The sequence below is a fragment of the Onychostruthus taczanowskii genome, unplaced genomic scaffold (genome assembly GCF_017590055.1).
Source record: "Onychostruthus taczanowskii isolate IOZ18803 unplaced genomic scaffold, ASM1759005v1 scaffold226, whole genome shotgun sequence".
Lineage (NCBI taxonomy): Eukaryota > Metazoa > Chordata > Aves > Passeriformes > Passeridae > Onychostruthus > Onychostruthus taczanowskii.
In genome coordinates, this window is record NW_024499529.1 from 248,920 (window position 1) to 270,419 (window position 21,500).

The 21,500-nt window shown below is 62.3% G+C and overlaps 3 protein-coding genes across 3 annotated transcripts; 2 read left to right on the forward strand and 1 right to left on the reverse strand.

Annotated features, from left to right (window-relative positions):
- The first annotated feature begins 497 nt into the window (after positions 1–497).
- MFSD6L (major facilitator superfamily domain containing 6 like) lies at positions 498–2,537 on the forward strand. The gene has a single exon (XM_041405207.1). The coding sequence runs from the start codon at positions 512–514 to the stop codon at positions 2,510–2,512; it is 2,001 nt and encodes a 666-aa protein (XP_041261141.1). The 5' UTR covers positions 498–511; the 3' UTR covers positions 2,513–2,537.
- A 3,700-nt stretch (positions 2,538–6,237) lies between these two features.
- LOC121336240 (bMERB domain-containing protein 1-like) lies at positions 6,238–15,412 on the forward strand. Its single transcript, XM_041405219.1, has 7 exons — positions 6,238–6,313; positions 10,725–10,845; positions 12,478–12,551; positions 14,054–14,168; positions 14,285–14,358; positions 15,105–15,258; positions 15,347–15,412. Exons 1-6 carry the CDS (start codon positions 6,238–6,240, stop codon positions 15,221–15,223), a joined length of 579 nt encoding a protein of 192 aa, XP_041261153.1. The 3' UTR covers positions 15,224–15,258; positions 15,347–15,412.
- A 1,347-nt stretch (positions 15,413–16,759) lies between these two features.
- CCDC42 (coiled-coil domain containing 42) lies at positions 16,760–21,296 on the reverse strand. Its single transcript, XM_041405220.1, has 6 exons — positions 21,198–21,296; positions 20,712–20,816; positions 19,970–20,167; positions 18,832–18,934; positions 17,695–17,882; positions 16,760–16,828 (listed from the first exon to the last, which is right to left on the reverse strand). The coding sequence occupies exons 1-6, from the start codon at positions 21,294–21,296 to the stop codon at positions 16,760–16,762; spliced, it is 762 nt and encodes a 253-aa protein (XP_041261154.1).
- Between the last annotated feature and the right edge of the window lie 204 nt (positions 21,297–21,500).

Below are 21,500 nucleotides of genomic sequence, written 5' to 3' on the forward strand. Positions count from 1 at the left end.
TTCCAGCCCGGGCCATCCCGGGATGCTGCGCGAGGGGATGCGCCGGGCCATTCCCGTTCCGATCCCGGGCCATTCCCGTGCCAGTCCCGAGCCGATCCTCTGCCGGTCCCAGGCCATTCCCGTGTCAGTACCGGGCCATTCCCGTGCCATTCCCGTGTCAGTACCGGGCCATTCCCGTGTCATTCCCGTGTCAGTACCAGGCCATTCCCGTGCCGGTGCCGAGCCATTCCCGTTCCGATCCCGGGCCATTCCCGTGCCAGTCCCGGGCCGATCCTCTGCCGGTGCCGGGCCATTCCCGTTCCGATCCCGGGCCATTCCCGTGCCGGTGCCGGGCCGATCCTCTGCCGGTCCCGGCCATTCCCGGCCCGGTCCGCAGACGGCGCTGCTCCCCGCCGGTGCCGGGGCGGGGCAGCGGCCGGGCCGGGGCCGCCCCGGTGCCGCAGGTGCGGCCGCTCCGCCCCGCCCGGAGCGGGGCCGGCGGGGAGAGCGGCGGGTGAGGACATGCGGCGGGATGAACGAGCGCTGGGACGTGGGCCGGGCCCTGGCGCTGGCCGCGCTGTTCCGGCTGCTGCAGGGCGCGGCCCGGGGCTGCTCCGAGCCCTTCGTGCCGCTCTACCTGCGGCTGCTCGGGCTGCCCGCGCCGCTGGTGGGGGTCGCGGCCGGGGCCCGGCTGCTGGCGCCGCTCGCCGTGCCGCTGTGCTGCCCGCGGGGCCGCGCCCGGCGCCTGCTGCTGCCGGGCTCGGTGCTGGGCTCGGCCGGGGCCAGCCTGGCGCTCACCCTCATCCCGCCCGCGGGGGATGCGGGGGACACGGGCTGTGACCGCAGCCTGCAGCTCGGCCTGCCCGGCTCCCTGCCCTCCGTGCTGCCCTCCGCTCTGCCCAGCCCGGTGCCCGCCGCAGTGCCCAGCCCGGTGCCCAGCCCCGGCAGGAGCAGTGACACAGCGCTAAAGCCGAGCGCTCTGCCGCACACCAGAGCCGTGCCAGGGGCAGCGGGGACAGCGGGGACAGCGGGGACAGCGGCTGCTGACGTGTGGGCAGCGAGCAGGAAGCCCGCTCTGGGCAGCTCAACCTCCCAGGGCGTGTTGGGCACGGCAGGTGCGCTTCAGGAACGCGGCAGAGGGACTGGGGAAGGTGATCCAAAGGGAAAAGGCTCCTTGGATGGTCCCTCTGGCTGGACAGTGAAAGGCATCGACCAGCCGACTCCGGAACCAGAACGGCCGGCATCCTACGGCGCTCCCTTCCCTGGGCTCCAGGAGGAAACACCAGGCTCTGCTGCCACCACCGATCTTGCTGAATATGCTGAGGAAGGCCTAAATGCTACTCAGAGTAATGAGCCAGCTTTGTTTAAAACAGCTCTTCCCGCTGTTGGAGAAGCCCACGTGTCTGAAAACCTTTCGGACTCTCGAGATGTCAGCTTGGAGGCAGTGCAGAGCATCTCCCAGCACACAGAGTACCAGGTTTTTCTCATGGTCCTGGGCGCTGTGGTGCTTTGGGAGCTGTTGGCCACTTCCCTGGAATGGAGCATGGATGAGAGTGTCTACGAGTACCTGGACTTTGTGGACGCCACGGACAGGTACCAGCAGCTGTGGCTGTGGGGCTCCGCGGGCGCGGCCGCCGGAGCGTGCGGCGTGTCCGTGCTGGTGGATCGGCTGGATTGCTCCCTCGGCGGCTCCGTCCCCCGCCTCGCCGTGCACTTCTACGCTTACGCTGTCCTGGCGATGCTCTCCCTGATGGTCAGCGTCTTCTTTCCCTGCCACGCTGCCAGGCAAAGCGCCCGCGCTGCCGGGCTGGCCAAAGCGCTGTCCGTGCTGCGGGGGCACGGCCGGGCGCTGCTCTTGGCGGGCACCCTGTTCCTCGTGGCCGCTGCCAGCTCTGCCAGCCACACCTTCCTCCTGTGGCAGCTGCAGGACCAGGGCAGCAGCGAGCTCCTCCTGGGGCTCTGGGTGTCGCTGGGGCCGCTGGCAGAGCTGGCCCTTCACCCGCTCGGGGCGCGGCTGCTGCGGGCGCTGCCGGGCGGCGGGCTGGAGGTGCTGAGCCTGGGCGCGCTGGCAGCGCAGCTCCTGAGCTATTCCCTGCTCCGGGCGCCGTGGGCAGCGCTGCCCGTGCAGGCGCTGTCCGGCCTCGGCAGCGGGGCGCTGCGGTGGCGGCTGGAGGGGACGGTGGCGGACGTGGCCCCGGCGGGCTCGGAGCGCGCCCTGCTCGCCCTGCTGCGGGCGCTGAGCGCGGCCGGGGCCGGCCTGGGCAGCCTCGGCAGCGGCTTCGTGGTGCAGCGCCTCGGGCTGCCCGTGCTGCTCCGGGCCAGCTGCGTGGGGCTCGGGCTCTGGGTCCTCGTCTTCCTCGTTGTCAGATCCAGATTGCCCCGGCAGAGAAAAATTAATTATTCCCGGCTCCTGGCTGCTGATTCCAGTGAAATGAGTGACTCAGAGGAGGAGAACGAGAAGGACTGGCTGGTAAAGGCTATGAAGGATGAGGGCTTTGACAGGAATTGGATACAGCAGCATGGGATCAAGTAGTCTGTACGTAAATCTCTGGGGTGGAGTGGGAACCTGGTGTAATGATAATATCCAGAAACCACCATCAGTTCGAAACTGCTAAATATATAGAGGCTATATCTGGCATGAGAGATTTTTATTTTTAAAAAAAGCCCTATAAATCTTATTTTCTTAATTTATAGCATTCTGCATTTTTGTAATTTCTCCTTTTTAACTTGATGATTTTGCTTCCAAAATCTCCAAAGGCTATTTCAGGTGTACATTGACTAAATGAATATAGCTGAGTTTTTAGTCAAAAACCAAACTTGGATTGTTGCTGCCAGGGCTGCTGCTGAGGCTGAGTGACAGTTGTGACCTGGGCTGTGACACAACCAAATGGAAATAATTGACACGCTGACAGCACACAGAACCTTCCAGGGTGGCTGTGAACTCTGCACTTTTTAAGGGATGTGAATAAAAACCTGGTTCATTTGTAAGACAAGGTTTATCCTCAGACCACCCGCCGTGTCGTGCTTTGTGATTTCGGTGGGCTCCTGCTCGGAATCTGCTGGGAGAACCCCCCGGGTGTGCTGCGAGCCCGCGGCTGGCCCAGCCCTGCCGGGCACTTCCTGGCGCTGCTTTGAGGTGTGCCCGGCGTTCCAGGTGGCAGGAAGCAGCCTGGCCGCCCGACAGCTGGCACTTGTGCGGGCTGGGGATTTCCGGAGGGCGGGATGGAATACCTGCCCTGGATCCTGAGCAGGGTCAGCCAGGCAGGGACAGCCACCACCCCAGAGAGAGAAGGGGAATTCATTTCTGTCCCTCACTAAGCAGGGAACCCCCAAAGCAACCCCTGGGCACAGATGCGCGAGCAGAGAACAGCACTCGGTCCGTGCCAGAGGATCTCCTTCACACTGAGTTATCCCAGGTTATTCCCAGCTGGAAGCCACTGGTTTCCAGCCTTCCTCTTTTAACCCGTTCCTGGGTTAAACCTCCTCACCTGCTCTGCCTTCAGCCCCAAGGCACAGATTTCAGCCCCTCTGAAATAGTAATTTCTGCTTCTCAATGGAAAATCGGTGGTCTGGTGTCACCAAAAGATCTTAAACGGGGTTTAAATGAGCCTTGGAGTCCCTCAGCCACAGCAAAGGCTGCTCTCAGTTATCAGGGACTCCCTGGTCAGGGGACCGCATCCTTCCTGTGCACAGGGATGGATTTCAGTCACATCTGCCCGAGTGGCTCACAGGCCCCGAGACAGGCAGCTGCAGAAAGCAGAATATTTATGGAGATGCATATTTAGTGTGGCGTATGCAAATGGCCTGGCAGTGTGTCACCCTGCCGCGTTGTGGGCTCGGCAGGAAGCGCTGCAGACAAGGAAAGGACTCCCGGGCGATCATTCCTTTCTCTGCGTGCATCGATCCCGCATTATCTGTACATCAGATGCTTTCAGGGCAATTAGCTCCCTCTCTTCTGGCGGCGAGCCTCTGTGCCAGCACAATGCTCTGCTGGAATGGCTCTATAGATAGAACTGTCCCCGTGCCAGGAATAGCTGGAACTTTTTATTAAGATGTTATCTTCTCCCGGGAATTCAAACACGAGTGGAGCAATTTTGATGTCAAGAATTTCTGCCGGTCTTATTGCCGTGTAGTACCTGAGGAACAAAGCGTGTTAATGGGGGATCTGCCTGCAGTCAGGCTCATCCCCGCACGCAGCACATCCTGAGCCTTTGTGAGCGGCTCAGAAAGAGCTGGAACGCTTTGAAATGCAGCTGCTGCTTCAGCTGCCAGCGCTGCCCTCGTTAGAAGCCGATTACCTGGGTGAGCCGTGCCCTTTTCATCCGCCTCAGCACAGCAGCAGCTGCTGGAGTCCAGATTCACTGGGAGAAGCCTTGCAGTGACAGGAGCCTGTCCATCCTGGAGCTGTGCAGAGGGGTGACTCCCCTGAAGCTGCACCGAATGTGTTTAATGGATTGATAATCTTAAAAAAAAAACCAACCCTTTATTGTGCAAGATTATCACACTGACATTGAGCTTTGGGCATCCCCTTAAATCCTGCCCGTCCACAGCACGAGCACCTCTCCCTAAGGAGGGGCAGGGGAAGGTCCCACTGAAACTCCTCAGAATTCCAGGACCTGGGGGAGGCTGCTCCTGTCCCTGATTTGCACTTCCCTCTGCACGGAGGATTTGCCCCGGAGGATTCCATCCAACCCAGCAGCTCCAACGGTGTGTGAATTGTATCCTGGCTGTGGGTGACGCTGGGCTGTCTGATTTACTCCTGACAAAGTGAGCCTAGAAAATGCATCAAACTCAAGTTCAGCCCCCAGCAGATCTGGCTGCTCGCAGCTGAAGTCATCCTGGAGAGTGCTTGCCTGAAGAACTGATTAAAATATTTGCAGGTTCATTTTCTCTGTGCTTCGGAGCGACCAAAACAAGGTGAGTCACTGCAGCCCCGCTGGCTCCAGGGCTGGGGTGCTCATCATTCCATCAGCTGAGAGGCTTCATGGCTCTCCTTCCCTGCACACCCAAACCAGGCTGGGAGCCGGCAGTTCCGTACAACCCCGGGGCATTCCTGAGCGATTCCCTGCAATGCTGGGGCTCCCTGGTTGTCAGGGGTCACCCTTCCAGCTCACAGCCCACCTCCACGGCCTCCTGGCTTCGTGCTGCTCCTGGGAGAGTGCTCCTGCATTTTCAGAGGTGCTGCTGCTTCATTTCCATCCCAGAGCAGCAGCTCACACATCCTTTCCCCCCATTTTCAGACAGAGACTCTTAATTTCTGCCTCCTTGTGTTTATATTGCGCAGTGATCCCCAAAGAATGAAGCACCATCTCTCTGGCACGTGTTCGGCTTCAAATCCTTTGGCTGGGTCAAAAGCCGGGGGCTCCTCTGGCTGTTGCAGGTGAGAATTCCAGGATTTTGCTCAGGTTTATGTTTCACTGTCTGGAGCTGAGACTGCTGCGAGCAGAGCCAGGGGCTGGTTCTGGGCAGGGGCCGATCCCCCAGACCCTCCCTGTGTCACCGTGTCCCTGCTCTCCAGCCAGTGGCACTTCCCAAAGTGTCCCTGAGCCCTTGGACCTGTGCATGGGGACACCAGTGTCACCTACAGAGACGTCCTGGCCCAGAAGTGTCCCAGCAGAGGACCCTCGTGTGTCCCCTCAGGGTGTTCTGGGGCAGGGGTGTTGAGGTGTGTCCCTGCACAGCCGTGAATCCTCAGCCGGGTGCTCTGGGAGCACAAACCCCGGTGAGAGGAGGGTTTGCCCCCCAGCCCCCCTTCCCGCGGCCGTGTGCTGGGCCCAGCCTCCAGGGCAGTGCCACTGGGCATTGCTGTCCTGGCGGAGCGAGGAGGGAGCGCCAGGGTCCTGCTGGGGGGGCTGCTGGACTTCAGCCCTTGGAAAAGTTTCTTCTGCCAGAAAGCACAGCTGTCCTGGCTCAGCGGGTTTTGGGGGGCTGTTGGATGCTGTGCCCCATGTCCCCCGGAGCCTGGGCGCCTTCAGTGCCCGGCCCCGCTCGGTCGGTGCCGATGCTGCGCGTTTGGGGGTGAAACTGCCCGAAAGGGGCCGGGACGAGCCCGGGGCATGGCCCGGGTGAAGCTGCGGGGGCCGGGGGCTGCAGGAGGGGGGCTCGGAGGGGAGGGAGCGGCGGGAGCGGAGCGGGGGGGATCAGTGAGAGCCCCCGCCCCGGCGGAGCGGAGAGAGCAGCGCGGAGAGAGCAGCGCGGAGGGAGCGGAGGGAGCGGCGGAGCCCCCGCCCCGGCGGAGCACGGCGCGCTGGGCTGCGGATGGAGGGCAGCCGCGCTTCTCCCCGCTACGGATCCATGGAATCCACCCGCTGGCCGCCGGCCGGCGCGGCGCCAGGTGAGCGCGGCGGCACCGGCACCGGCACCGGCACCGGCACCGGCACCGGCACCGGCACCGCCCGAGCCCAACTTCCCCCGCCCCGGGGCTCCGGGACAATCCGGGCACCCGAGCCTCGGGAGCTGGAGGAGAACCGGCGGCTTCATCCTCCAAACGGAGCCCAGCCGTGGTCCCCGGAGCGGCACCGGCGCCGCCGGAGCCCCGCGCAGCGGCCATCGGGAGTGGGGGGATGGAGGATGGATGGATGGATGGATGGATGGATGGATGGATGGATGGATGGATGGATGGATGGATGGATGATGGATGGATGGAAGGAGTGGCTGGGGGACAGTAAGGACGGGGAGAAGGGGCCGGGCGGGAGGAAGGGTGGCGGCAGGGGGGTGTCTGGAGGGACACACCGGCGGAGCTCGGTCACATTTCGCTGCCCTGCCGGACACGGCGCTGCCGTGCGCGGCTCTGGGCACGGCTGTGAGCGGGGCACAGGAGGGCTCGCCTGTCCTCCACCGCCTTTGCCCCTGTCAGACCGGTTCCCCAGCAGGACCGCGGTGAGGAGAGCGGGGGAATTGCCTTGAGCAGAGCCCTCGACCTTGGCCTGGGAGTCAGGGTCGCAGCGCTGGGCTGGGCTGGGAGGAGGGAGGCGCCTGCAATCCCTCTGCTCTGCCACCCCTCCCTTTCCCTGTCCCTCTCTGCTCCCCCTCAGCCCCTTGCACACAGCGGGCACGGAAAGGCAGCTGGAGAGGCAGGGGAGGAGGGATCAGCCAACTCCAGCGTCCTGCTGGGTACTGCTTGGGAGTTGTGTGGTGCCCGTGAAGCTGCTCAGCTCCTGGGTGAGCTGTGGGAAGTTTTGGTCCTTTCCCTTTGTGTGTTTTCTGGCAGTGTGTATCCTCCCCTACACCTCCCTGGGGCTCTGAGCACCTTCACCACCACGTCCTCTGCTCCAGAGCTGGGTGACCCCGGGGTGGGCTAGGTACTGGACTCAGGCTGCTGGGTATGGGCAGGACATCCCCCGTGGGTGCCTGTGAGCAGGGCTGTGGTGACTGTGATTTTGCTGGTTCAGTGCAGTTCTGTGAGCTCCCAGCTCCTGGGGCTGGGTGAGAACCTTTGGACAGGTAAGAACGTGGCAGCAATCCCTGCCTGCTGTTCGGGTGCTGCTCTGCTGCTTGCTCCCCACCAGGGAAGCTCAGCCCAAGCCTGTGCAGCACTGAGCTCCTGGAGCCTCTCGTCCTGCTGGAGCTCAGGCTGAATGTCCCCTGGCCCTGCTGCTGGCAGGAGCAGAGGAGAACACAGGGCTGAGTTGAGGCTTCTCGGGATGGTGCCCCCATAAATGGCTCTGACCCCTCTACAGGGGCTGTCAGTCGATTTCCCAACTTTAATCCTGAAGAAAATTGCTTGAAGCTCACCCTGCACTGTTGGCTGCTGTGACTCATCCCAGCTGGCTGCTGGCTGTCCAAATGTTGTCCCCAAATCATCTGGAATGGAAGTCTCTGGCTATTACACCCCTGCCTGGGCCAGCTGGGATGATCAGAGCAGCTCCAAATTTCTGTCCTTGGTTTGCCAGGCTGAAAAGGTGCCAGGGAGGATCCCTTTGGCTCAGGCACTGGGGGTTTTCTGTGGGGTGGGGTGCTCTGTGTATGGCTGCACTGCTCTGGGAGAGCTGTGGGAGCAAAGGGAACCCTGGGGAGTGTGGCCACGCATGGGACCATCCCTGCCTGTCCCCAAAGGGAGATTTGGGTTGTGGGCTTGCTCCCAGCTTTAGTGAACACCCTGCCCTGGGTGTTCCCTTCTCCACGTGCTCCCTCCCAGGGTTTGTGGGTTAACTTTCCAGGAGTTCTCTCCTGGCATTGCCCTCCCTCTGCTTCTGCCCTGAATTCAGCATCTCCAGAGACACGAAGGTCCTGTCAGAGCTTCTTGTCCAGCACCGCCTGCTTGGGGAGCAGTTCCTTGGAATTCCCGAGGGCTGCAGAGTGCCAGGAACTGAGCACAGCACCTGACGGCTCAGCCAAGGGCTGCCACCCTCCAGCTGAGCCCTGCAGCCCTGGCTGGGCTGGGCTGTGACCTTCCCACTGTCCCCATGCCACAGGACACTCCTGACCTGGTCAGTGTCCAACAGAAAGGTGACTTGGGAGCAGCGTGTGAGGGCAGCGTGGTGCCAGCCATGCCCGGTGGGAACCAGCCCAGAGCCGAGCCAGGAGCTCTCCTGCCCGCGTGGGCTCTGCCCAGGGGCTGGAATTACATCCCAGCCTCCTGCTGCAGGTGGGGGAAAGCAGCTCAGCCCTGCCCGCTCCTCCCCTCCCAGCGCTGCCCCCTCCTCCCTTTGCCTGCACGGGCGGGGATTCCAATCCTCTCCCACCTGGAATGTCGTGCCTTTGTCATTCTGGGATGCTGGCAGCTGCTCCAGCCCTGGCGCTCCCCCCGGGAAATCCCTGCCGGGGAACCTCAGCGCAGTGATTGTTCCAGCAGGGATCAGAACACTCCGGGTTGTTCCCCCGGCCAGGAGGGACCGTCCCCAGCCCTGCCCCGTGCCCCGGGCAGGTCGGGCTGTCCCTGGGCACGGAGGCTGCAGGAAGCCCCGGGTTTGTGTCCCTGTGTTTATTGGCACATCGGGACAGCCACCAGCCTTGGCACAGAGGGGACACAGCAGCGCAGTTTTTGGTGACAGCGGCTGCCCACAGGCACCTGCCAGCTGTGCCACCTGCCAGCTGTGCCACCTGCCCCTCCAGCTGTGCTGGTTCCTGCACATCTGGCAGCATCTGCCGCGGGCCCCGGGGGCCATCCCCAGCTGCTCACCTGGGTGCAGCTGCAGCAAAATATCCCAATCCAGAGGAGCTTTGGGGCAGCAGAGCCCCAGAATGCTCGGGGTGAAGGACCTCAGCATCCTGGTCCCCTAGCAACTGCACTCTGGTCCCTTAGCAACCGCATCGTGATGCTGTAGCAGGCACAGCCGGTCCCTTGGCAACCTCAGGAAGAAGGGAGGGGCCGTGCAGAGCCTCCCCCTGCCCCGAGCCCGAGCAGGGAACCAGGAGCCAGCCCTGGCATCAGCTGAGCCTGGCCTTCCTGCCTGGGGGAGGGACACAACCCCCGAGAGCCCTCGTCACTTTCCAAGCCAGAAACAGCAGAAAACTCTTCCCCAAAGCACCCACACGGATCCAAAGCATGGGATTTCCACAATAAACCTTCCCTGCTGGAAGTCTTGGAAATATGTCCCACTCTGGGAACGATTTCCTGAGCAGTGTTTTGTGATGGGGAGGGGACAGAGAGTGCAGAGTGTTTGGTGCTGTGCCCTGGAGTTTGTCTCTTCCTGCCCTTAGCCCTCGGCACTGGCCTGGCTGCTGCTTGGAATGCCCAGTCCACACTCCCTGACATCTCCCAGAATCCCTGCCCAGGAATTCCTGCTCCTGGAGCAGCTGTGCTTCCTGTGCCTTCCCCTCTTCCTGCACGGGGCAATCCCAGGGCTGCAGGAAGGCAAAACCTCAGAGGGGAGATGCGTCCTGTGAAGGTTCAGAGGAGCAGACCCAGCCCCTGCAGGAGCATTTGGAAGGGTTTGGGATGTTCTCCCACAGCCTGGCTCTGCCCCCTGTCCCCAGCACATCCCGGGAATGTGGGGCTGGCCTGGGATGTGATGAAGGCGCTGCTGCCTGGCACTGGTGACAGGCTCAGTGTTGTGTCTGAGAGCCAGCCCAGGCCGGGAGCTGGCCTGGAGCAAACCCTCAGCTGTTCCCCTAAGCCTGGCTGGGAGTCACTGCGGGCTTCACACAGCATCCAGAGGAAATCCATGGGACAGGCAGGAGCAAACGAGTGGGATCGGAGTGTGAGTCACACGGGGGAGGCAGAGCTGCTGGTCAGAGCAGCAGGAGGTGGATGAGCTTCCAGCTGTCCATCCTCCTAAAACATAAATTACAGCCCCTTTATCCCACATTTTGCCTCTCCTCCTGAGCCGGTGACCCCCCCCTTCCTGCCTCAGTTTCCCCATGTGGGGTGGATGTGATCCTCAGCACTGCAGAGGGTGAGGAGCTCACCGGGGGCTGGGAAGGATGGGGGTGTTCACCCAGCGTGTGATGGAGGGGGAGCAGCAGGAGGGATTCACCCCCTGGCTCCTGAGCTCTGAGCTTTGTGTGCCCGGGCTTTGCTCCTGCTCCTGCCGCAGGAGGGTGCTGGGCAGGCTCAGCTCTCTGTGCTGGACATGCTGGGGGTTTCTGTGCCTCTGGAAAAGGGAAGGGACACTCCTGTCCTCCCCTGCAGCAGTTTGCAGCTCCCTCGGCTCCTGCTGCTCGGGGAGGGGAGGCCCCTGGGAGTGTGGGGCTCTGTCCCGGCACGGAGCCCGGAGCAGGGAAGGGCTGCTGCTGTGGCCAAGGCTGCCCCGAGGGCCCTGCTGCCCTCCCGCTGCCTCAGGCGGCTCCTGCTCCCGTTCCAGAGGACGAGATCGTGTCCATGGCCGACTCCACCGCCACCATGGATGACATCGAGGGAGAGCTCTTCAGGATCGAGCGCATCCGGGAGATCCTGGTGCGCCGGGAGTCGGAGCTGCGCTACATGTGAGTGTCTGTCTGTCCTTCTGCGCTGTGTGTCTGTCCCCTGTGTCACATGTGAGTGTCTGTCCCCTGTGTCACATGTGTCTGTCTGTCCCTCTGTGCTGTCTGTCTGTTCCTCTGTGTCACATGTGAGTGTCTGTCCCTCTGTGTCACATGTGTCTGTCTGTCCCTCTGTGCTGTGTGTCTGTCCCACTGTGCTGTGTGTCTGTCCCTCTGTGCTGTGTCTGTCCCTCTGTGCTGTGTGTCTGTCCCTCTGTGCTGTGTGTCTGGCACTGCTGTGTGTCTGTCCCTCTGTGCTGTGTCTGTCCCCTCATGCTCTGAGTGCCTGTCCCCTTGTGCTGCTCCCTCCCAGGGACTCCCCAGTGTCCCGTCCTCCAGCCAAGCACAGCTCAGCCCTGGGGATGAGCAGGGATGAGGCTGAGGCTGCTTCCCACCTCGCTTCCATTCCAATGATCCAGGCAGCTTTGGAATTGAATTCTCCAGCCTTCCAGACCCGAGCCCCTGTGCTGCAGTGGTGCCCACCAGCCCCTGGGGGATCCAGGACGTTTTTCATGGCTCTCTCAGGAGATTTTGTGTGTCTGGAGCAAAAGGCCTGACTAACACCCGTGGCTTGGGTTGATTAAGGTTTTTAATGTCACCAAAGGGCTGTGGTTAGCCCAGCCCTTGGATCCCACCCTGCCAGCCCAGCACAAACTGGGATTTTGGCAAAGGTGACATTTCCTGGGCTGGAGCACTTCCTGTGCTGCCCTTGGGATGTGACTGGGTCCCCACAGCCTGGAAACCCTGGGTAAATCTGGGCTGTGGAAGCTCTGAGCTGCTTCAGAGGCTCGGATTTGGAGCCCCTTCGAAGCACAGCTGTTCAATTTTGAAAAGGACTTGTGGAAACCATCAAAAGTGTAGCTCTTAAGGCTTTCCATGGCAACAGCACCTGATCCTCTCAGGTGCTGTCAAAGCTCGCAGCTCTGGTGTTTCCTTAACCCCTGGTTTGATTTCTCCCTGCCCACAGCAGGGGTAGAAGCAATCCCAGCCCCAGAGGAGTCTGCTGGGTTCTTGTCCCTGCAACCCCTCCTAATTTTAATTGAAAAGAGAATTTATTATCTTTTATTGTCCCTATCACTGTTTCCAGAGTTCATTTCCATTTAAATGCAACGATCATCCAGCTCTCATCTGACTGTTCATTTCATTTCAATCAGTGTGTCCCCAGAAACCTCTGTTGTCCCTGTGGTCCCCTGGTGCTCTGCACACCCTCTCTGTCACATTTCATGTTTCTACCTTTATTTAATTCTGCAGGAAGGTGGGATAAAAAAAGATCTTTTTCTATGGCAGCAGCTTCCACTTCGTTTTGGGTTTTTCTCTTTGGGGATTATTTTCTGGGACCAGGAGAAGCACAGCAGCTCTTGCCTGGTGGATGGGCCAGGTTTTGATAAGGTTTTGCTATCATTAAGGTGATGAAGCTTTCTCTCTGCCTACAACCAGCGCCCAACAAAGCTCGGGGTTGAAGTGGGCTGGCATTTCCCACGGGAGGGCAGGGAACTCTGGGATCCCCACCACAGGCCCTGGCTGGGTGTTGCTCTGGGGGTTTGAACCCCTCCTCTCCCAGCTTCCCCCCCAGAGGTTTCGTTTGTGTCTCTGCAGGATGGATGACATCCAGCTGTGCAAGGAAATCAGCCGGCTGAAAGCAGAGCTCCAGAAACTCCTGGCCCTGCCAGGTGAGGCTCTGGGGATGCTCCCGAGGGTGCTGGGACCCCAAGGGTGCTGGGATCCCTGAAGGTGCTGCTGGGATCCTCAGGGTGCTGGGTTCCCTGGCAGTGCTGGGATCCCTGGCAGTGCTGATCCCTGGCAGTGCTGGGATCCCTGGCAGTGCTGATCCCTGGCAGTGCTGGTCCCTGGCAGTGCTGATCCCTGGCAGTGCTGATCCCTGGCAGTGCTGGTCCCTGGCAGTGCTGGGATCCCTGGCAGTGCTGCACTCTCCAGCCCAGGGCAGGTGTGGCAGGGGAGATGGGTGCAGGCAGGGCCCAGCTGTGCCCAGCTGTGTCCCCAGGCACCTCCTCTGTGCTGTTCCCAGGGACAGCCAGAGGCCAGGGTGGCCCTGCCAGGTGCCACAGTGGCACCGTGCTGCCTGTGCCTGGCAGCCTTCAGCACGCAGGCAGAGCCCAGGTGCTGCTCAGTATTCAGGTGCTGCTCCCTTCAATAAACCTGGCTCAGCGTCAGGATGGGGCTCAGGGGGGAGGGGAGCATCCTGCCATGGAAACAGGAGCTCCTTGCTCCAGATCTCACGGGGGTTTTTAATCCCAACTCCTTCCAGTCCATAAACCAAGACTTTCCCTAAACCACGGCTCAGAGCAGAGATAAATTGTTTTTTTCTGCTACTGCAGAAATGAGCCTGGCTTTCCTTCATCTGCTTTGGGCTTTCATTTCTTGACTTCTCATCACTCCCAGACTCAGCTGAGAGCAGAAATCCTGCTCTTTTTGTCTTCATAAGTTGACTCAGAGCAGTCTGTGCTGGAAAAAGCCTGCACACCCCTGCTCTGGTGAGGCAGCCACGGCAGCCTCGGCTTTGGATAAAGACAGGAACACGTCAGTGTTGCTCAGAGCCCAGCCAGGGCTGGGGCTCAGAACGTCCCCAGCCAAGGTGCCTTTCATGATTCAGATGTCACCAAGGTGCCTCTCATCATTCAGATGTCTCCAAGGTGCCTTTCATCATTCAGATGTCACCAAGGTGCCTTTCATCATTCAGATGTCACCAAGGTGCCTCTCATCATTCAGATGTGGCCGTGACGGGCTCTGCCAGCCGCAGGAAGGAGCAGCGTTTGTCCAGTGGGACCTTAACCCTGGCAGGTTCTTCCTCATAGTGGTTAATGAACCGCGAGTAGCCGATGTTAATGAACCCCAATTAACGGTGCTTGGGCACAGCCTGATGGCCTTGGGGTGGCCCTGTCCCCGCAGGCGGGTTTGGGCTGCCCAGACAGCGCCCAGGTGATTCTGCACTAGTTCAGGCGGTGGGAGAGCCCCAGCAGAGCCCCAGCAGAGCTGTCACCTCCTGCCAGGGTGGCTCGATGAGATTCCTGCTCGTTTTGCAGCCCGAGCCTGGATCCAGCTTTGCCCCCACGCTCGGAGCCGAGCAGAGCAGGACTGGCCTTGGCAGGGGGGCGGCTCCTGTGGGGTGTGAAATATGCCCCCTGTGGCTGTGACTGTGCTCCCTGTGCTGCAGAGAACCAGAAATCCAACGAGGAGAAGCAGAGGGAAGAGGAGCTGGTGCAGCAGATCCACAAGCTGGTGGAAACGCGGGATTTCCTGGTGGATGATGTGGAGTTCGAGAGGCTCAGGTATTGCTCGTGCTGGGGACAGTGCAATCCATCCTCTGAGCTGTGTCCTGCCTTCCCAGAGCTCCTGGGGGCCCTGCTGCTCCTTTCCTGAGCAGTGACCGAGTTCTTTGTCACAGGGAAAGGGAAGAAGACAAGGAGATGGCCGAGTTCCTGCAGAGCAAGCTCTCCAAAAGCTACCTCCAGAGAGCAAGTGGGTGCTGACGTGTCCATTGCTTGCACTGAACCTCCCTGGCCTTGTCCCCTTTCCCAGGCACTCTGCCTCCACGATTTCCCTGCCTGGTGCTGGGGGAGGGTAGGGAAGGGGAACGGGGGCCGCTGGTGCTTGGGGTCACAGCTTGGAGCACCTGGAACTGGAGCAGACCTTAGGGACCCGTTTCCTCCTGGCATTTCCCAGCATGGCCCGTGAGAAGGGGGCTGGGGGGGCTCCCTTAGAGCTGCCAGCCTGCATCTCCCCTTGACCACTGGCTCACACCTCGGGGGGATGCAGGAAGGACACCAGTCCTCTGATGACAGCCACCCCTGCCCTGTCTCTGTCACCTCTCCAGGGCTGTGGGAGGCACCTCCAGCCCTGGGACACCCCAGAGCCCCAGGGCAGTGCCCCCGGGGTGCAGGACTGGGGACACCCAGGGCAATGTCCCCAGGCTGCAGGAGCTGTGACACCCAGGGCAGTGTCCCCCGGGGTGCAGGACTGGGGACACCCAGGGCAATGACCCCAGGAGCTGTGACATCCAGGACAGTGTCCCCAGGAGCTCTGACACCCAGGGCAGTGTCACCAGGAGCTGTGACACCCAGGGCAGTGTCCCCAGGAGCTGTGACACGCAGGGCAGTGTCCCCAGGAGCTGCGGCTCCTCGGGCCCAGCAGAGCCCCAGGGCAGCCGTGAGCAGCACCCCGGCTGTGCCCTGTCCCCAGGCAGAGCTGTGTTCCTGTTCCCGCAGCTCCTGCCCGAGAGAAGAAGATGACATCGAGGGGACAGCAAACCTCGTCTCCCTACGTGACCAAGACGGGCCTGACCCTGCTCAGGGAGTGCTGTGGCTTCACCTGCTCCATCATGTAGGGCACTGCCAGCGCCTGGCACAGGACACGGCCGTGGTAGGGGCACGTCCTGGGCACCTGGGACGGGCAGGAGGGGCTTCCTTGGTGCTGGCCCTTCCCTGGAGCTGGTTGGTTCTTCCTGCAGAGCCCCACAGGGATGATTTTGGGAGCAGGGGTTGCCCAGCATGCTCCCACCCTTCAGGACAGAGCTGATCTGAATTCCGTGGAGCTGATCTCATCCTGGAGCCGATCCTGTCCTGGAGCTGATCCCATCCTGGAGCCGATCCCATCCTGGAGCTGATCCTTCCCATCCTGGAGCCGATCTCATCCTGGAGCTGATCCCGTCCTGGGCCGCTCCAGAGACCCTCCAGGGCTGCTCTGCTCAGCCCCCAGGGATTTGCTTTGTTCCACACACACCAAAGGCTCCTCTCTGTCCTGCCCTCTCAGGGCCTTACTGGGACAGTGACCCAGCCCGAGTCTGATCGTGCTGAGGGGGACCAGAGGCCAAGAGAGCCCTGGATTCCAAACTCGCCCCTCTGGAAGCAGCCTGGGCTGGAGGCAGTGCTGGTGCCAGCAGAAGGATGGGCAGGGTGTCTGTGTGTCCCCGCTGTGACCCTCAGGCTGCTCCCCGGGCGCACAGAACTGCTGGGAGGGCTGGGAGAGGAGCCCAGCCCACAGGAGGGACACAGCTCCACATGCATCCACCTCAACCCAATAAACGTCTGCTGGAAGCTCCGCAGGTGTTGTCCCTCCTGGGACCATCTCAGGAGATGGCTCAGCTGTGACACAGCAGGGTGGGCAAAGAGGAGCACAAAGCTGACCCTGAGCAGCTGGGCTGGCCTTGGGAGCTCCCTGGAATGCCCAGGGCAGCTCCTGGAATGCCCAGAGGAGCTCCCTGGAACGCCCAGAGCAGCTCCTGGAACGCCCAGAGCAGCTCCTGCTGCTGCAGCAGGACTCCAGCCCTCCATTTCTGGCTCTGACCCACACCTCACTTTCGGTCCCTCAGTGTCCTCACTGGCCCCTGGGGACAGCCGTGTCCTCAACTGTCCCTCACAGGGCAGGGACAGCTGTGTCCCCAACTGTCCCTCACAGGGCAGGGCAGAGCTGCTCCTGTCCCATGAGCTCGTGCCACCTGAGAGGGTGGCACCCACATGGGTGTCAGGGTGGCCATGGGTGGGGACAGCTGAGTCACCTCTCAGGAGGGTGTGGATGACCCTGTCCCTTTGGAAATGTCACAGCTGGGATGAGATGCAGGGGCACAAAGGCCCAGCACGCTCTGGGATGAGTCAGGAGCTGATGGTCCAGAGCAGGGAGCAGCTCCTGGTGGCACTGCCAGTGTCTGTGAGAGCTCAGGGACCCCTGAGAGCCACGCAGGGCTCGCTCCCTCCTGCTTTTCTCTCTTCTGCTTCTGAGCATTTGGGCTCACAGAAGAGCAGGGAAGACCAGCAGGAAATGAGGAGATGCTTTAAAATATTTGCTATTTTTTTTAGTCTGCAATATCTGCAGGGTTCTCTGGCCTCTCCTGTCCCTGCTGCTGCCTCGCGGGCAGGGCAGGCTCTCACAGAGCTCGGCCACGCTCCTTCATGTCCTCCGTGAAGTCCTGGAGGTCGTGGATAAACTGCCGGATCTGGGGTGGCACAGGGAGAGGGGGTCAGGCAGGAATGGGAGCAGGAGGCAGAGGGAGCCTGTCCCTCCTGGAGGGCACATGTCCCCAAGCTCAGTGACGGGACAGGAAAGCACGTGCAGCATGAGGATGTGCCTCTGTGGGGGAACGGAACCAAACCCTGGCCAGGGCTGGATCTGCATCCCTGCACCCCAAAACCCTGCACCCCAAAACCCTGCATCCCCATATCCCTGCACCCCAAAACCCTGAATCCCAAAACTCTGCACCCCTGTATCCCAAAACCCAGCACCCCATATCCCTGCATCCCCATATCCCTGCACCCCATATCCCTGCATCCCGAAACCCTGCATCCCCATATCCCTGCACCCCTGTATCCCAAAACCCAGCACCCCATATCCCTGCACCCCAAAACCCAGCACCCCATATCCCTGCATCCCCATATCCCTGCACCCCATATCCCTGTATCCCCATATCCCTGCATCCCAAACCCTTGCACCCCTTCATCCCCGCATCCCCACATCCTTGCACTCCCTGTCCCTGCATGCCTGCATCCCCAAAACGCTGCATCCCCACATCCCTCCACCCTGGAACCCTTCATCCCCATCTCCTGCACCCCCAAACCCTTGCAGCCCTGCACCCCCATCTCCCTGCACCCCCAAACCCCTGCAGCCCTGCACCCCCATCTCCCTGCACCCCTGTCCGTACCTGGCCCCACCCTGCTCGCCTGGGGCAGGCCAGGTTTGCCTGGTGTCCCTCCCATTGCCCTGCAGGGACCCCAGGGAAGAAGGGAGGGGGTGCTGGGTCTGGGGGCTCCCCCTGGCCTCGGGGGGCCCTTCCTGCCCCCGAGAGGGGGGCTGCGCCCACCTTACCATGTCCAGCTGCCTGTGGCTGTCCCCAGCTGCCACCCTGCCCTGCGGCTGCAGCCGCGCGCTGGCGGCCTGGAACAGGCTGTGGATGGCCATGGTGAGGGACCTCAGCTCCACCGCCTTCCTGGCAGCCCTGTCCTGCACCTGCGCCCAGCGATCCTCCTGGGGACACGGGCCACGGCCCGCCACAGCTGCTTCAGCCCCGGAGCCCGGCCGGAGAGCCCGGCTCAGCCTCGCCTGGCTGGGAAGGACGCGGCCGGGCCGGGCTGGGCTGGGCTGGGCTTGGATGGGCTGGGCTGGGCTGGTCCGGCCCAGTCCAGCCCGCTGGGCTGGGAGCAGCCCAGGTTCCAGCCCAGTTGTGCTGCAGTGCCCACCCTGGCATGCCCACCCTGCCAGCCCTGTGCTGGGACAGCTCCCCTGCAGCACTGCCACTGTCACGCCCAGTCCTGCTGCTTCCAGCCCTTCCTGGTGACAAACCTGCCCCACACCCGGGCTGGGCTGGGCTTGGATGGGCTGGGCTTGGATGGGCTGGGCTGGGCTGGGCTGGGCTTGGATGGGCCGGGCTGGGCTGGGCTTGGATGGGCCGGGCTGGGCTGGGCTTGGATGGGATGGGCTGGTCTGGTCCGGTCCAGTCCAGCCCGCTGGGCTGGGAGCAGCCCAGGTTCCAGCCCAGTTGTGCTGCAGTGCCCACCCTGGCATGCCCACCCTGCCAGCCCTGTGCTGGGACAGCTCCCCTGCAGCACTGCCACTGTCACGCCCAGTCCTGCTGCTTCCAGCCCTTCCTGGTGACAAACCTGCCCCACACCCGGGCTCTCGCTCCTCCATCCGCGCAGGGATGGGATGGGATGGGATGGGATGCCATGGGATGCCATGGGATGCCATGGGATGCCATGGGATGGGATGGGATGGGATGGGGCATCTCCTCCCACCACAAATTGCTGCTTGGCCCTGCCACCAGCTCCTGGCTGCCTGGCCCCCCCAGGCCTTGGAGAGCCCCCCTGGCCACCCCTCAGCTCCTTACCCAGTGCCGGATGTCACTTTGAGCCTGCTCGAGCGACTCTTTGAGCTGCACCAGCTCATTCCTGCACTGCAGCATCTCAGCCTCCTTCTCCTCCCTGATCTGCTGCTGCAGGCCCTTGCCCTGCTCCATCAGCTGCCGGTGCCACCACTGGGACTGCAGCAGGTCCTTGCGTGTCCTCAGCAGGGCCTTGTAGTAGGTGATGATGTCATCGATGTCATGGAACTGCAGCACAGGTCCTGGGCTCAGTGACACCCTGCCTTGCCCCCTGGGCTCAGTGACACCCTGTCCTTCCTGGGGTCAGTGACACCCTGCCCTGTCCCCCCTGGGCTCAGTGACACCCTGTCCTGTCCCCCATGGGCTCAGTGACACCCTGTCCTGCCCTCTCTGGGGTCAGTGACACCCTTCCCCCCCTGGGCTCAGTGACACCCTGTCCTGTCCCCCATGGGCTCAGTGACACCCTGTCCTGCCCTCTCTGGGGTCAGTGACACCCTGCCTTGTCCCCTGGGCTCAGTGACACCCTGTCCTTCCTGGGGTCAGTGACACCCTGCTCTGCCCCCTGGGCTCAGTGACACCCTGTCCCCCTCTGGTCAGTGACACCCTGTCCTGCCCCCCCTGTGGTCAGTGACACCCTGTCCCTCCTGGGTCCCTGCCCTGTGCAGGGCCAAGGCTGCCCCTGGAAGGTTTTCCCTTCTCCATGGTCCTGCTGGTCCCTGAGCAATGCCACGTCCCCTGGGTGTGGGGACAGCACGTGACACGCACAGTGCCAGGCCCAGGCCTGGCAGTGGCACTGGGGAGGGGACACAGCTGTGCCCAGGGGAGCCGTGCTGGCATGAAACACAATGCTCCGTGTGCCCAGGCCCTGGCAGGCAGCAGGAGCTCGGGGGATGGAGAGGAGCTGCTGGAGCTGCTGCAGCATGGAGAGATGTCCCAGCAGCCTGGAGAGGGGACACAGCTTCCTCACAACTGCCTGGGTCCCAGCCTGGGCACTCTTCACCTGCCCCAAACCATCAGTGTGGCCTGGAACGGTGACACCGAGGGGGCCCTGCTCCCCTCAGCGCTGAGCTTTACCCTTTCTCATGGTTTTTGCTCTGTTTTCCCAATCCTTCATCTGCTCTGGTTCTCCTCTCCTGGCCCACCTTGGTTGCCAGAGAGCCCTTCCCAGCCCACCCGGAGTCTCTGGGTTTGTTCAAGTGTTGATTTCCCTGGCCTTGCCTCATCCCTGGGCTCAGACCCTCCCTGAGCCACGCCCAAGCTCACCTGTGAATTCTCCACCACCTCGTCCAGGTACTTCTTGAACAGGGAGTACTTCAGCAATTTTTTGGAGAGTACCTGGTGCTGTTTCCTCAGGGCTTCCAGTTCCCTCCTAGCCCTCAAAAGCTCACTCTCCTTTTTGGAATTCTCCTCTTTCTCTTCTTTGGCTTTCTTCAGAGCTTGGCTTCGCAGCCTTTCATTCTCCTGGGGAGGTTTTCGGCACCCATGCAGCCAGAGGGGGAGGGAGGCACGGGAAGGCAGAGCTGGGTCACTCAGGGCACTGCCAGGAGAGCCCAGCACGGCGGGGCCACCCCCTCCCTGTCCCGGGGCCACCCCCCTGCACTGTCCCTTTGCCCTGGGCAGCCCTGGGCTGGGGCTGTGCCCTGTCCCAGCCAGGGCACAAATCCCTGCTGCTCACAGCTCCGGCCTCAGGGGAGGCCTTGGCCGGGAGGGCTGAGCCAGGGCTGGTCCCAGGGGAGAGGAGCTTGTGAGCAGGGGCAGTGTGCCAGGTGTGCCAGGGGTACCAGGTGTGCCAGGAGTACCAGGAGTGTCAGGTGTGCCAGGTGTGCCAGGGGTATCAGGTGTGCCAGGTGTATGAAGTGTGCCAGGTGTGCCTGGTGTTCAGGTGTTCCAAGTGTGCCACATGTGCCAGGTGTGCCAGGGGTGCCAGGGGTGCCAGGGGTATCAGGAGTACCAGGTGTTCCAGGTGTATCAGGTGTTCCAGGAGTGCCAGGTGTGCCAGGTGTACCTTCACAGTCGCCCCAGATGTCACCACGTGGGCTTTCAGCTGGGCCCTCCTGGCGTGCAGGTCCCTCCACTGCTCAGCAAGGCTCTCCATCCTGTCTGTGAAGGCCTGGCAGCCCCGGAGCGAGGGTGACACAGCAGCCAGAGCCACCCCTGCCTGCTCCTGCCACCCTCCAGAGCCCCCCAGCCCCCTTCCCAGCCCCCTCCCTGGCAGCGTGTGGGCAGCACCCAGCCCCACCTCGGACCCCCTGGCAGGGTGTGGGCAGCACCCAGCCCCACCTCAGACCCCCCTGGCAGTGTGTGGGCAGCACCCAGCCCCACCTCGGACCCCCCTGGCAGTATGTGGGCAGCACCCAGCCCCACCTCGGACCCCCTGGCAGCGTGGCCCCCCCGGCCCTCCCCTGCAGGGACCCCAGCACAGCTCCGGGGGTGACGGGGAGGGACAGGAGCGGGGAAGGGATGGAGCTTGCCGCGGCAGGGAAGGACAAACGGAGGCACGGGGGGAGGCTGGAGGAGCCCCTGACCTGAGCAGGCGCAGGAGCCGGTCCTTGTACTGCCCCCGGTAATAGCTCACGTCCTCGTGGGCCATCGCTGCCACCGCACGTCCTGCTGCTGGCCCGGGGGCTGCTGTGCCCTGCACCAGCCCCGAGGCCACCCCCGAGCACCGGGACAAGCCCTGTGGCTACTCAGTCCCAGAGAGAGGCACTGAGGCTCCTCCAACCATTGTGGGAGCTCCGGTGCTGCTCCCGGCACTGTGACAGCTCCAGGGGCTCCTCCACCCATTGTCACCGCT